The 15,547-nt window shown below is 40.2% G+C and overlaps 2 protein-coding genes across 3 annotated transcripts in view; one reads left to right on the forward strand and one right to left on the reverse strand.

Annotated features, from left to right (window-relative positions):
* Positions 1-565: 565 nt before the first annotated feature.
* On the forward strand, positions 566-14,148 carry Mrps22 (mitochondrial ribosomal protein S22). Of its 2 annotated transcripts, none has more exons than XM_021250007.2 (8): positions 566-780; positions 3,300-3,463; positions 4,661-4,825; positions 7,133-7,276; positions 7,606-7,689; positions 9,184-9,329; positions 12,620-12,728; positions 13,731-14,148. In XM_021250007.2, exons 1-8 carry the CDS (start codon positions 603-605, stop codon positions 13,824-13,826), a joined length of 1,086 nt encoding a protein of 361 aa, XP_021105666.1. In that variant the 5' UTR covers positions 566-602; the 3' UTR covers positions 13,827-14,148. The 2 variants fall into 2 exon arrangements, with proteins under 2 accessions (XP_021105666.1, XP_004834390.1); XM_004834333.4 differs by having other exon boundaries at positions 567-780; positions 3,297-3,463.
* Positions 14,149-14,484: 336 nt separating this feature from the next.
* Positions 14,485-15,547, reverse strand: part of Copb2 (coat protein complex I subunit beta 2) — a 28,327-nt gene continuing 27,264 nt past the window's right edge. Inside the window, exons 20-22 of the mRNA XM_004834337.4 lie at positions 15,294-15,362; positions 15,067-15,138; positions 14,485-14,840 (exon numbers count right to left, since the gene is read on the reverse strand). Of these exons, the coding sequence (XP_004834394.1) occupies positions 14,745-14,840; positions 15,067-15,138; positions 15,294-15,362 (237 nt within the window). The 3' untranslated portion in view covers positions 14,485-14,744. The remainder of the gene's footprint in view (positions 14,841-15,066; positions 15,139-15,293; positions 15,363-15,547) is intronic.

The following is a 15,547-nucleotide window of genomic DNA, read 5'->3' on the forward strand; positions in this document are numbered from 1 at the left end:
TCTGGAAAGAATTTACATGGAACCCATCATCTGGTAACTCGGCTTCCGCCAGGTGCTCTGTTCCAGCTCCCGCCTCTGCCCCTCGCTGTGGGGCTGCCACTCAGTGGGCTCAGGAGTTAGGCTGGGGAGCGGGGGCGTGCGTGCGTGCGTGCGTGCGTGCGTGCGTGCGTGTGTGTGTGTATGTAAAAGTTTGAAGAAGTTCAACAGGCAGCTGGATTTAAACCTGGGGATGGAAGAAATGGTCTGAACTTTGAGTCTGTGCACACAGAAATACAAACACCTGCTGCACGTGAATAAGCAGTTTAGAAAAAAATCTCTAAGGACAAAAGGGGCCGTCCATGCTGGCGCACCCTGCAGTTCCAGGACTCTGAGAAGTTGAGGCAGGAGGATCACAAGTTTAAGCCCAGCCTGGGAAATTTAGCGACTTTGGGACACCCTGTCTCAAAAGTAAAAAAACTTAAAACCTCAAAAGGAGAGGGAGGGCGGAGTTTAGAAGGCTTCCGGTGCTCTCCGCTTCACCAGACTACATATCCCAGAATGCCACACAAACTGAGCATGAACCGGAGGTTGATCACGTCCATTTCCGGCGCAAGCGGCCTCAAATGGTCATGGCGGCCCTCAAAGCTCCGAAGTTGCTGTGGAGGTTCTTGATAGGTTCTCGAGGCATGGAGCCAGTCTGTATCTGGACCCGAACCCAGCTTCATCCGGATACTCTGTTCCAGCTGCTGCCTCTGCCCCTCGCTGTAGGGCTGCCACGCCGTCGGCTCAGCTCCAGGACCGGTAAGTGACTTGTCCGACAGCCGCTGCGTCGTTCTCCTTGAAGGCCTAGAAGCTCTTTTTAGCTAGCGAAAACCACGTGGCGGCCCCTCTTGCTCTCCCCTCTGTGCAGTCTAAAACCAGTCAGCTTCAGTCTGTACCTGCAGAGTGTGTCGTCGCCCTCGTTTAAGCGTTCGCTCAGGTTCTAAGCTCCGTTCCTTGGAAAGCGCTGGGCTAAGCTTAGGGGGTACAGTGTGCTAAGGCTGAAAAGGATCCTCCTCTGAGGGAATGCGAAGCCCAAGGGGAACCAGCAGTTAATTGGTACTCTGGCAGTGTTGGGGGACGCACATATGAGAGGAAGGGTGGAAGGGCGGGAGGGGCTTCCTGAAAGACAAGACCAAAGCTGACCCCTGGCTTAACTAGGCTAAAGGAGAACACAAGAGTCATTCCGAGTAGAGGGGATAACATATGCAAGAGTCCGGGAAAAGACTGAACACAGTTATTTTGGGGGTAGGATTGATAAGGCATGATTATGAAGGCCTGTTTCCCAAGTCTCTGGCTTGAGCAGTTGAATGGAGGCTAGTCCCATTTGTACCAAACTGGAGAAAATTGTAGGAACAGTGGGGTGGGGGGTGGGGGTGATGCCAGAGTAGATGAAGTGCGGAGATGGGAAGGGAGGCAGAATTAAACCCGTTTTAGACATACTAAATTTAAATGCCTTTAAGAGCGTAGTATTCCATATACAGTTAAATATAAATTGAGGAAATCAGAGTAAAAATAGTAACTAAAGTTGGGTGAGTAGATGAGATTGGGGAGAGAGTAGTCCTGAGCACCTACAATGTGCTGGACACTCTTAAGAGACCCTGGGTGCCAGAGATGAGACAGGGTTCTGGTATTTAGAGACCACATCATTTAGTGGGGGAACACAGTGAAGCAAGCAGACCACCTTAGTATTTTTCTAAATGATGTTGGAAGTCATTGGTGACTTCTAAACATGGTATCATCTTGTTTACATTTTTAAAGAGATTACTCTTAAGTAATCTATGTGGAGAATGTTTTGTAGTGGGGTCAGAAAGGAGGCAATGAAGCTAGGCAAGAGTGGTCTTGATTAGAGAAGTGGCAGTAGGAAAGGGAGGATTACAAAGATTAGAGGGATATAGGAGGTTGTGTGTTCTGTGTTGTCCTTTTCTTTTTGTAATATGGGGCTCATGGTAGTATTTGCTTGATAGGGTTGTTGTGAGCATGAAATGTACTCAGTATGTACTTAGCTTAGTAAGTCCTGGCATGTAGAAAATATCTAATAAATGTTGAGGGTTGTCACTATTGTCATTTTTACTCCTGCTCTTGGCTGGACATGGTGGGTAAGGTTAAGTCAGGAATGACTATAAGGTTTCTGGCCTGCATGACCTAGTAGATGGTGCTGAAATAGGGAACAATAGGAAAGAGATTTGAGACAAGAGAAAGTTGATGAGTTCTGATTTGGCCATACTGAATGAAGTACAGTGAGATGTTCATTAATTGGGTGAAAGATAGTCTGAGCTGGAGGTTCAGATTTCAGTCTCCAGCATATCAGGTAATTAAAGTCATAGAAGGCAAAGGGATCATCCAGTGACAACATGAAAAGAGAGAAAAGGACATAGTTTGGAATCCGGTAAGACACCAATATTTACAGGACAAGCAAGGGAAGAGGTGACTGGAAGCAAATGTGTTTGTTTTTTTTCTTTTTTCGTAATGGAAGTGGAGGTAGAAATGATTTAAAGGAATAGGCAGATTGTATGAGGCAGAACTGAAATAAGATTGGAAGTGATTGAGGCTTTAGAACCACACAAACCTTGTTAAACATAGCTCTGTCCCTTAATAGCTGGTTGTCTTTGAGTCAGCATTAGCATCCTCATTTACAGAATTAGGGTATCAATACCTGTTTTGTAGTTTATTATATGCATTCCTGAAAATGTGTGTTATACTGACTTAAATTTGAGGGCTTAGGGTGTAGCTCAGTAGTAGAGCACTTGCCTATTGTGCACAGGCCCAGGGTTCCATACCCCACACTGTAGAACCAACCAGCCAGTCCCCCCAAAACAAACAGAAACAAAACAAACTCTACAAAATAGGAGACAAGTCTGTAAATGGTAACAGTCATTACTATTACATTAGTTTTTTCTGTTGCTTCCAATAGTAGACTGTCTTTTTGGCAGAGACTGTCCTCATAGTGAATGTTCAAATATTTTGTTTATTTAATTATTTATTTATTATTATTTTTTTGAAACAGTCCTTGCTATGTAGGTCAGACTGGCTTTGAACTCATGGCAGTCTTCCTGCCTCAGCCTCCAGAGTACTGGGTAGCAGACATGCACCACCATGCCTGGCTTGTTCAGTAAATTTTAAATGAAGTTGAATGAATGAATCTCATAGGTGTTAGCATTATGCAGTTTGAAGTAGACATTGTACTTATGGTTTTAACTGATAACTTACTTTTCTATTTAGAGGTCTTGTTGGCTTGTCATTTTTGCTAGCTTCTTATTTACTAAAATCTATTTTAGCAGAATCTGGTACCTCAGAGATGAAGAAACCTACATTTATAGATAAAGAAGTCCAAAGCATCCTTATCAAGATGACAGGATTGAACTTGGAGAAGATTTTTAAGCCAGCTGTACAAGAGCTGAAGCCACCAACCTATAAGCTAATGACTCAGGCACAGTTGGAAGAGGTATATAAACACAGGAATATTGGTAGAATATCTTTCATTAAAGGCTTAAACAAGATTTGCAGAGGCTGCTGCAGATGCTTATAGCTTTCTTCTACAGGCACCTATGAGGTAGACTAATGGCACAGAACTGAGAAATGAAATGTGAGTAGGCAGGCAGTTAGGGACCAGGAGCATGACCAGAACTGAGTTGACTGGGGTATATGAGCCTGGCCTGGATGTTCAAAGTAGAGGCTCCTCTCTGGTCTCAAATTACCTGAGCATCCTTCCTTTTTCTTGCCTGTTCCAACTTCTTTCCTATGGAAACACCACTGTGAGCTACCTTGGGGGCTGAAACTTTAGTGAAAGTATGAAATCATGTTGAACAGCTTCCTATTCCAGGCACCAGTACTTCCTGGAGCCATGGGTACTGAGTCTTTTGTGGTCTACACTTTGATGTATGAATATGTGAAACATTAACAGTCTTTCTAATTCAAGAGTAATTTATAGTCATAGCGAAAAAATCAAGTAGCCAAGTATATCATGTGAAGCATGAAAGTTCCCTTTTCAATCAGAGGTAGCCATTGGTAGTAATGTGGTTTGGGTCAGTGTGGCCAGTAGTTAAGAGCGTGGGCTCTGAATTTGGGTTGCTGAGGTTCAAATCCTAGTGCTGCAGCTTCATAGCAACTTTCTTACACCTGTGTGCTTCTGTTTTCTCTTTCATGAAATGGAGATTACAGTGGCACCTACCTCATAAAGTTGGTAGGGGTATTAAGTGAGCAAATATGTTTGTTCAGAGTATTTGAACAATATCTAGCACATAGTAACCAACCAGTAAATACAATTCTTTATTTCAAGCAGATTTTGTAGTCTCACACTGTCTCCCAGCATTCCAGAGGTTTTTTGGGGGGTTTTTTTGGTACCAGGAATCGAACTCAGGACCTTGCATTTGCAAGGCAGGCATGGTGCCACTGAACTAAATCTCTGGCCCTCCAGTGTTGTTTTGATAATGATTAAGCCTGTAGCTGGTGTTCTCAGCCATACCACGGGCAAAGGCTGGGACCCACGAGTCCAAGTTTGGCTTCTCACTCACTGATTGTTAGCTATAACTTCTTTTCCTTGCAGTCTTTAAGACATTTTTGATGAATGTCTGTTTTTATCAAATGATTCTTTTGGTCTATAAGCTTGTGACTTTGTTTAAGAAATATTTTATTTTATTAGGCTACCAGAAAGGCAGTTGAAGCAGCTAAAGTTCGATTAAAAATGCCACCAGTTCTGGAAGAACGAGCACCAATAAATGATGTGTTAGCAGAAGATAAGATTTTGGAAGGGACAGAAACAGCCAAATATGTGTTTACTGATATATCATATGCCATACCACACCGGGTGAGTATATGTCTAAATGCAAAATGATCTGTGTTTGAAATTCATGTGGAGATGAGTCTGAGGGATTTTGTAGTGGGGTCAGAAAGACCTGGCTGTGTGTGATGCTGCTAAACCAGAATTCCTGTGATTGCACGAGATCCTTCTGGAAGATACGGTATAAGGAGGATGAGAGATGCATACCAGCCTCACATCTTGATATTACCGTTTCCCTACAGATTGTGAACTCAGGGTATTTTAGATTGGCTGTAAGGAGACAGATGTGCTTAGAGAGAACAAGGCATATCCAGTCAGAAATCCACTCCCCAAATCATAAATAGACAAAAATCTACAAGGTAGCAGGAGGAGGAAATTCTTGTTACCTAAGTTGTAGTGGTTCCTTTGCTGAAATATTTTGAGAAGATGGTGTTTAATCCTGTATATTCCTTGATGGTGCCAAGAAATTCAGACATCCTAGTGGATTTTCACTTTACAGAATTTTCAGTAAGAGTGATTTGATTGCCTTTTTTTTTTGGTACTGGGGATCGAACCCGGGACCTTGCACTTGCAAGGCAGGCGGTGGAACCACTGACCTAAATCCCCAGCCCCCGATTGCCAATTTTAAAGAACACTTTGGCATTTAAAGAATGTTTCAGTTTTATGTATGAGCCTTACAAATAAAGAATAAAAAGAGTAATTTAAAGTTCAGCCAACAAAATGCATTAGAATACTACAGAATACTGAGTGGGAGAAGGGTGACCCCCATATTAACCACTCTAATCGTATATGATTATAGTTAGAAAACATGAATTTAGTTATGCCTATTCCTGTACCAGTCCTCTGCACACCTGGCATGAACAAGGATCACAGAGTTTTCATTTTAATTAGAAAGTTTTCTTTAAGTAGAATTTTAGTTAATTTTTGTGCTTTATTTTGTATTTGTGATGCTATAAAGGCCGATTATAGGAGCATTTTGGTAGCTTGAAAGAGAAAGAAACTTAGAATTCTGGTTTCTCAAATCACCAAAATCTTTTTGAGGAAGAATTTTTATATCTTTTTTGTGTGTGTGTTTGCAGTGGTTGCTGAGTTATTTTCTCCTCAGAACTCTTACAATTCTGAAGTAGAACATACTATTTGTTTAATTTATAAATTAATCAGGGGTGTATCAATTATCAGCAGTGTGCAAAGTTCTGTGTATGTCTTTCTAACTCTAGGTGTTAAAAAGAATTATCCACATTTCCTTCCCCTTTTCACTTGTATAACAACATGTGAGAAATGTTAAGAATCTTGCACATAATAAATTGCCATATGAATGGTACAAATATTGGTTTAAATTCAGAGGAAGAAGTGTTTCAGTGGCCTGGGATTTGGCATTTGGAAGAGTGAAGAGATCAGAGGTCTCTGACCGGACCAGCCAGTCTGATAGATTTATGTCCAGTGTCAATATGAGAAATCACAGAGGTGCAGAATTAAGACTGCACATTCTTGAGTGTGTTCCTGTTATCCTGAAAAATGTAGGTCATAAAGTGGTAAGATCTGTTTAAGTGAGACTATGGGTTAGGGAAATGAAATAACTTGAAACAGCCATCTTCTGTTTTCTAAAATGGATTCAGATGAATCTCAGATCAGTTTTAGTTTGATCATTTTATGTATTAAACCCACATTAATACCATAGTTGGTGCTCACTAAATTTTAGGTTTCTGATGATCAGAGGGATGATAGTGAATGAAGTGAAGTATTAAACCTTGCCAAGTCTTTTAAGGTTTACAATTATCATTGAACTCCCATACACATCATTGCATTTTGTTTCCCAGTTGCATTGTATATTGCAGATTGCAAGTTGTTATTTTAAGCAGGGATCCCCAATCCTCAGCCACCAACTGGTACAGGTCTATGACCTCTTAGCCAGGCTACACAGTAGGAGGTGAGTGGTAGATAAGTGAGAGAAACTTCATTTATGTTTACAGCCGTTCCCCATCACTTGTGTTTACTGCCTGGGCTCTGCCTCTGTCAGACTAGTGGCAACATTAAATTCTCATAGGAGCACAAACCCTACTGTGAACCGTACATGTAGAGAAGACATTAGGTTGCTGCTCCTTATGAGAATCTCATCTAATAATAATAGAAATAAAATGCATGATAAATGTAATGCACTAGACTCAGCCCAAAACCATCTCCACCTCCTCATTGCATGGAAAAATTGTCTTCCACAAAACTGGTCTCTGGCGCCAAAAAGTTTGGCAACTGAGTTTGGAGACCTCTGTAATGGACTTAGTGAAATGCAGAAATTAACATAAGTCTTCACAACTCATCCTTGACTATGTTTTTCAGGAGCGTTTTATTGTTGTAAGAGAACCAAGTGGCACACTACGCAAAGCTTCTTGGGAAGAACGGGACCGGGTGATACAAGTTTATTTCCCCAAAGAAGGTCGTAGGGTTTTACCACCAATAATTTTCAAGGAAGAAAACCTTAAGGTCAGGTGAATTGTGTTTTATATTCTAGACTCAGTGATGGTGATTTATTTGTTGAACCATTTGGGTATGGTGCTGCCTGGTGTTTTGCCTTGGTAAATACAGATAAGTATTTCTAATGGTTACATGACTTAGAGTTTCTTTTCTTGTAATTGTCTTAGGTGGGATTTGGATTCATGTGTAACCATTGCAAAGTCCATGTTGTTTCTGTATGCCTCTTGATGGGCGCACATGTGCCCTGTGTGTGGGTAGGCAGCCCTGTTACAGTGTCAGGGCAGGAGCTAAACTTTGTGTTCTTTTCATCTAATTCCATTTCTGCTGTGTGGTTTTAGACCATGTACAGCCAGGACCGGCATGCTGATGTCCTTAATCTTTGTGTTGCCCAGTTTGAGCCAGATTCTACTGAGTACATCAAGGTAAGTATATTTTACAGTTTCCGAAATACAGGTTAAAGTACAGTTATGAGCAAGATTTTTAATGTAGCACACTGAGTTTGGTTATAAACTTTGGTATAGAGTAGTGATGGCAGACCTTTTAAAGCTTTCGATGATAGCAAATAGCCTGCTGTGGCATTCATGCCATAGGTTCACCACCACCAATATAGGCAGAAGGGAAGGAAAATACCTGAAAGTTTATTGAATACAGATGTGTACGAGACACATATTTTATCCTCACAACAACCTTTAAGGATGAGGAAATTTAAGCTTGGGGAATTAAGTAGCTTACTGACAGGTGCATTGCTAGTAAGTGGTAGGGTTTGGACCAAACAATGGTAAAGCCTGTTCTCTTAATTTACCATACTAGAACAAAGTTACTACTATAGTTTGTCAAAGTGCAGTGTGTGTGTCTTAAATACCTCAGTAAGTACATATTCATTAGTACCTTTTATGTGTAAGGTATTATCACAGGTAGTAAGGTAATATCACAAACAAGGATAGGATGTGCTGTGTCAAAGGCTACAGTCCAATAATGATTGTGTGGAAGGATGCTAGATAGGTAGGCAGTAATTATCACCTTATATCTAAAATGTTAGGTGCTAAAAGGTTATAGAGTACTTTCAGGAAAGGCTTTGTAGAAGTCTTACAAAGTATTCTGGAAGAGCTAGGAACACTGTGGCAGGGGGAGTTGCCTGAAGAGAGAGAGGTGTTTCAGGTAGAACAATAAAGAGCAACAGGCAGAAAATAACCCAAGTGTGCTTGAGACATGGCCAGTGATCTGGTCTGCTTGACCATCCAATGTGTATATAGGAGAGGGTTCCAGACTAAGCTGGAAAGGTAGATGGGGCCACATCACTGGAGACCTTGATGCTAGGCTGAGGAATCAGTACTTTAGTCAGTAGGTCTTTGAAAGCCTTTTGAGCAGAGTAATACCCTCACCAGAGCCCTCATTTAGGAAGATGAGTCTGGAAGGAGAACTGAAGAAATGTCAGTAGAATGGCATGGGTGAGCTGATGGGATGGGGTAGTTGATGGGAAAAAGGAGAAGTGAAAAAAGTGGTTTCTTTTTTCCCTAGTGACCAGAAGGTGTGATAATTTATTTCCAGGGGTCTATATATATGAAATCATTGCTTGTGTTTGGGTGTTGAAAGTTTGGGTATTGATAAGGCTATAAAGGTTTGGTGTGACTTGCTTCAGGCTGCCACACACTCCTGCAGTGGGGAAGACACAGATTTGCTGTCAACTCAACAAATTCTTTTCAGATAAACCTTCCTTCCCACCTAAGGTGGGGGTGTACCAGGAGTTGTCTACAGCTTACTAAATGGCTCATTATAGTGGAGGCAGCTGTAAGTAAACCTAGTTTCACTCATACTTTCCTGGGCCAGCTCTTCTACTAGTCAAAAGTAAGTAGAGTAATGCTGCTTGCTCCCTTTGTATTTTCCTGTTTCTGAAGAGTTGCATTTTATTCGGATAGGTTCATCACCAGACCTATGAAGATATCAATAAACATGGAAAGTATGACCTTTTACGTTCAACAAGACACTTTGGTGGAATGGCTTGGTATTTTGTAAATAAGAAAAAGATTGATGGTTTGCTGATTGACCAGATTCAGAGAGATTTGTAAGTATGATCTTGGGAATCATTCTTATTGCCTTAACAGTAAGTTTGTATTTAAGGTATGGTCTTTTTTCAGTGATAAATTGAAGCTTTCACTTGCGTCATTTTGTCTGGGTTTCTCCTAGCATAATCAGTTTTCTCAGGCTTTGCTTTTATATTCACAAACAGGGTTAGTGTCTTAGTTACTTTTCTTGTTGAGACAAAAATTCCTAGTACCCAAAGTTAAAGGAGGAAAAGTTTATTGTAGCTCACAATCTGTAGTTGGCTGGCTCCAAGGCAGGGTGGCATGGCAGAGGGGCATCACAGAGGAGAAACAGTTGATGATGGCCAGAAGGCAGCAAGGCAGCTAAGTAGTGAAGAATCAGCAGCAGGCCTGCCTTCTTTCTGTCCTTTTTGTCTGTCTAGGCTACTTGTCTTTTAGGTGGTGCCACCCACACCCAGGGTAGGCCTTCCCATTATCTACATCCAGAACTGTGGCAAACTAATCAGTGGACTGATTTAGTAATCACATATCCTTAAGCTCAGCATCACACACTCTAGATCCAGCCACCTCTGAAAAGCTCCACCTGTGACCTCATGAATCTTTGGGGGGACATCAAGACACAGCCATAGCATCTAGATACTTTGAAATTCAGCTTTGGATCTGTATAGTAGAATCTGAATATTGACTTGTCCTGGGCTCACTCACCAGTGCTCTTAAGAGCAGTGAACTTTCCAGCTTTTCAAAAGGGGATGAAATAGAAACTGCACAGAAGTACATGTAAGCTTTGATGGGTGCTTGTTTGGTGGTGGAACTGTTTCTAGGGGTTTTCAGTAAAAGTCACTTAACTTACAAAAGTACTTTTGTGTTTGAGAGCCCTTGTTTTCACAAGATTTTGAAGGCATCAAAAAGTGTTTTTTTCAAAGTTGCGTGAAACAAAGATTGTGTGTTAGCATCAAGCTGATGTGCTCCCAGGTTTCTAGCTGAGACTCATATAAGCATCTCTTTCTATTGTGTTTTACAGGTATTGTAATTTTTAAAAATTCATTAGTTTTATTTGGTACATTTTAGGTATACAATGTGATGACATTCATCACTGGGAATTTGTACCTTTACATGATATATCTTGGTTATTTTTTTTCTCCCTTCCCCTGCCCTCCCTTCAACCCCTCCACCCCTCCCTATTTACAGACTTTTCCATTTTTTCCTTTTCTCGTGTTTATTTCTTTCCTTCTCCCTACCCCTCCCTCTTCCCCTGTCCCTCTGGACCTTTTCTTCCTATTTCACATTATCTTTTATACATTTTGATCCTTTCACTTTCAGTTTCTCACACCAGAGAATCTATTTGGTATTTACAGGTGTGTCCTATTTATTTCACTTAAGAATATGGCCTCACTGTGCACCCATTTAGCTGTAAATGACTCTATGCATTTTTTTTTTAACAAACTGAAGGTTAGTGACAACCCTGCATAAAGCAATTTTATTGATGCTGTTTTTCAGATAGTTAGCATTTATAGCAATAACATTTTTGATAACGGCATTAAGATAAAGCATATAGAATTGAAAGGTTTCAGTTTTTCTAAGCCCACATTTGGAAACCGCATCAATTCTAGAAACAGTATTCCTAATGGTGAGGATTTCCAGGCCAGCTCTCTTCAGCACGCACTGTGTCATTCAGTTCAGAAGGCAGAAATATACCTCCATCCCCTATATGTAGGAGTGGTGATGATTCTAAAAAGTGATATGCCTTTATGTGCAGAAACAGTGCATCTCCCATAAATGAGTTTTCTACTTTAAAATTTTTTCAAATGTAATCAGATCATTCTGAACTAAAACATTATTTTTGTAAAAAAGTAGTGCAACACAGAAATGTTTGAAAGTTAAGTTATTGGGCATACTAATATGTGATATTACTCCTTGGCATGTGAAGCAGTTACTGTATATTGGAAGGGAAGTTTGAGAACTTAACCCTTCCTGCAGTATTACTGAATGGGACATTGAGCTGACTGCAGATCCCCAGCTGAACGGTAGAGAGCACCATCTTTACTGAATGGAGACAGGATTCCATATGTGGACTTCTTTCAGACTTAAGTCTCACTATTTGTTTTTCATAGGGCCACATGCCTAAGCTCTAAAGGGAGTTATTTTTATATTTTAGATTATAACAAACACAGTAGATGTGTAATGATCATTTTTGTTTTCTGCCTCTGAAAAGCCTAATACAAGCATCTCTGGATTTTCAGTTTTCCCACATGGTGGCCTTTAGGGTAGGTGGGAATTGGGATTAGCCTAGAGTATTTCGCTAATGTAATCATGGGTTAAGGAATTCAGTGTCACTCATTGTCACCCTACTCTCTATCTTCCTGTTCAGGTAATGTCAAAGTGAGGGAGATCAAAGAGTGATAGTTGAGGGTAGCACTGAATTAGGGTATCCTCACCACCTTCCTCCCCAGTTTTTATGCATTCTTCTCCCTCCAGCTGGAAAATGGTAGCAAAGTGTTCACAGTGTGAGAAGACAGTGATTGATTGGTTTGGGGAAGACTAGGAAGTTTTAATGTTGTTAGAATGTATGCATTTCTAAATAGGTAAGCACAAACCCAGAATTAAATTGTCATTCACACTTCATCAAAGTTAGGTTTGACACTAAAGTTAGATGTACTGTTGATGTATGAGAATTTGGCTTTTCTTTAGTCCGATGTGCCTAATTCAAGTTTGCTTTACCAGGATGCTAATTTTTTAACTTTGTCCCTGTGACTATGCAAGTAATGTGTCTTTTCTTGGAATTTTGGGGATCCTCTTCCAGAGGTGTTTATGTGTTAATCCAGTCTCGGTGAAAACTGGTTAGCGGATCCCACTAAAGGCAGGTGACTTTGAGAACCTAACCACTAGCCTCCTGCTTCTGTGAGATGAAGCTATAGTTCTTCTGCCCTCTGTGTTAGATCACATTATTTCATGCTGGTAAAGTGGGCTAGCTTGAAAACAGGCTGCTACTAGGCAGGTTGTTTCTGTGAAAAGTGATGTTGTTTCCAAAAATATTGCTGTATTCGGAGTAGATTCATTTGCACAAATTGGGTACTTCCTATAGTGATTCTTGCTGTACCTGCCTCACAGACTTGATGTGAGTAGTCAGAATTCTGAAATTCTTTTGGACTAAAGCTGAGTCTCCTTTCCGTTGTTTTTGTCATTGTCCTATTTCACCTCCTGGCCTGAGCGGTCCAAAATGTACTGTATCTTGAAGTTGGCACATATTTTAATAGGACTGTGAAGCCAGTGAAGAAAACTCCTTGGTAATAGTAAGCTCTTTCATTCTTAGAACTGATGATGCCACCAGCTTGGTCCAGCTGTATCACATGCTCCATCCAGATGGCCCATCAGCTCAAGAGGCCAGAGAGCAGGCTGCTGAGGGAATAAATTTAATTAAGGTAAATAGTCTTTTTTTTTTCATACTGGCTGATCTGTGGTGGTAACTGAGTTTAAAAGATTCAGAGGTGGGTCATATTCAATAGTAACCAGACAGATTTGTGAATATGAAACATTTGTGGTCTTGAAAACATCAGTATGATCACAGCCCCCATATTTCCCCATCCTGGACAATGCTCTGGGTAGGGACTAGTATGCTGGAGTCTAGAGAGGTTCAGACAGTGCAGGCAGAAGGCCCTTGTTCTTTGTGGAGTACATGAAGGGCCAAGCTGCATGTGAAGTGGTCAAATCATCAGCAAGACAAGGTAAAGGGCTGGAGGATGTCCCTAAAAGCAGTTTCCTGTGGTGACAGAACATGGGGGTGGGAGGTAGGTGCCAAGAAGAGAAGGCAGAGGTGCTATACCAAGCCTCATTTGTTATCATTTGGGACTACACACTGCTCCAAACCATGGGCTTACATAAATTTTCTGCAAATGCTGAGTTAATATTTCTAGGAGAGGAAGAGGAGGTCATTGTGTAATTCAGTCTCCTCTAATGTGCAGAATAGACATACTCTTGTTGAACTGGCTTATATTGTGGTAATACTTTACCTATCACAAAGTTTACTAAAGATAAAAATGACCAGTGACCACCCTAAGAAGAGAAACTATGGTACTAATCCTGATTTTCAGGGATAAGCCAGATAAAGCAAAATGCTTTTGGACACTGAAGTGAAAAATGAATGTGCTAATTCTCCACATTTCTCTTGAACCTAATGCTTTCACTTTAGTCTAGCAGGAGGTACAGTGTCTTAAAAGAGAACAGCTAATTTGGTGTTTAGAAAGTAATATTGCTTAACTCTGGGATGTTTTCCTGTACATGTATAATTATTGCTTTATAAGCAGGGGAAACATGATATTAATTGGGATTGTTTCCTGTTATAGAAATGTTAATGTCTTAAAACTAAGAACTTTATAAATAGTATGTCCTATTGCTTTAAAAAAAATTTTTTTTAATTTAAACAGGTCTTTGCAAAAACAGAAGCACAGAGGGGCGCATATATAGAATTAACACTTCAAACTTATCAAGAAGCACTCATTAGCCATTCTGCGGCTTCCTGAAAATACTTTAAAGTTATGTATCATTTTATAAAAACTGCCTACTTGTCTCCTTAATATTAAGGTGAATGTTTAAGTTTTAAAATGTCATAATTAAAAGGTACTGATTTATAGTTTTCTATAAAAAAGTTTTGCTTTTAAAATGGCAGATGGTGCCTCTGACAAAAATACAAAGAAAAACTTGTTACCCCACTCACTTTTCTGGGGTGCAAGCAAATAACAATATATTTGAATGCCTGACTATGAATTTCTCTGATGGTGTTAAGACAAGTGCAAAGTTAAAAAAAAGAATAAAAGAAGTACCATGCTTTTCTGTGGTATCAAATAGGTATCACTTATTGGTAATGTAGATGCAGCCTGGCTTTCTGAGATCAGAATAGGTTTCAGGTTTTCAATCTAGAAATGCGTAGCTACTAGACAAACTCTGGATGAGCCTAGCCAAGCTATATAGACTGAGGATAATATGAGGAGATTAAAAGGGTTTAAATAATTACAGCATGGACATCCACTTCTCAGAACTGTAATAGATAAGTGAAAAATGTAGATGTAGTTACACTATACAAGGAAAGGATGTGAGGCTGATTCCTGTGTAAGGTATAGTTTTTGCTCAGCCTTCTTAAAACTAGAAGTCTGTTTTTACTATTCACAAAGTAAACTATCATTGATTCAAAAGATTTTATGAGAGATGGTGTAATATCAGTATATAAAAAAAAAGAAAAGCCCATGTCTGTTTTAGTTAATGAGGAAAACAGTAATTTACACATAAACTCCTCTTAAGGTGAGGAGGCCATTCTCCCATTGGTCCACAGTATTTCCATATAAAAATTTAAGTTTTCTCTGTTGCAAGCATTGTGGACAGGGTAATGATCAATATCCATATATAATAATGATCTGTTCACTCAAGTAAATGGAAAACTGTGTTCAGTCATCCAGCATATCTTCATCCAGATTGATATCTGTTGTGTCAATATCTTCTAATTCCAAATTATCCAAATCTACTTCTAGCTCCAGTAAGCTCTGAAAACAAAAGAGAGTGATGAAGTTACATAGTACTGTGTCAAAAGTTAGCTGGTTCACCATCCAAAGTAAGAACCAAAATTTGCTTAATGGTCAAAGAGCATCTTCCCATTTCAGTGCCCCAACTATCAAACTCTCCCACTGATTACATCACTTAAATCAGAGGCCAGCAAGGCCTGCATGTGTTTACTGGTTTGGGGTGGGGGGGGGGTGATGCCTGACTTACCTTTTCTTCTTTGTTGGCTGTTTGGGAAGCCACAATAACTGGAGTAGGGGAAGCAGGTTTCCCATCAAGTTCCTGCAGCCACAAGTACAGATAGATGTGAAGACAAAAGAATTTGTCCAGAAATTTAAATTTTTCCCACTGAGGCAAGGAAGATCAGGATTGGGAAGTATAGGACAGTACTTAAAAATCAAGTCTCAGCCAGATTATCACATGGCACCCTTACTGACCTGCTGAGCTACAGATCTTGAGGGTTGGAAGCCTTTTGCCTCCTCCATAACATTTCTCTCTTCATTTGGCTATCAAAGAATAAAAGATGAAATAAAATATTTTGAAATCATAACTAATCAGGTAATTTGGTCTAAATCCCAGGTATTAGCTCAACCCAACAATAGTGTTATTTAGCACAGTTCAAAACCCTGAAGTCACAAATGTAATTCCACCCTGCGGTCACACTGAGTGAAGCTAGGCAACTGGCTACGCA

The sequence above is a fragment of the Heterocephalus glaber genome, unplaced genomic scaffold (assembly GCF_053883595.1).
Source record: "Heterocephalus glaber isolate CG9 unplaced genomic scaffold, H.glaber_assembly_v1.0 deba00001504, whole genome shotgun sequence".
In the NCBI taxonomy this organism is placed as follows: domain Eukaryota; kingdom Metazoa; phylum Chordata; class Mammalia; order Rodentia; family Bathyergidae; genus Heterocephalus; species Heterocephalus glaber.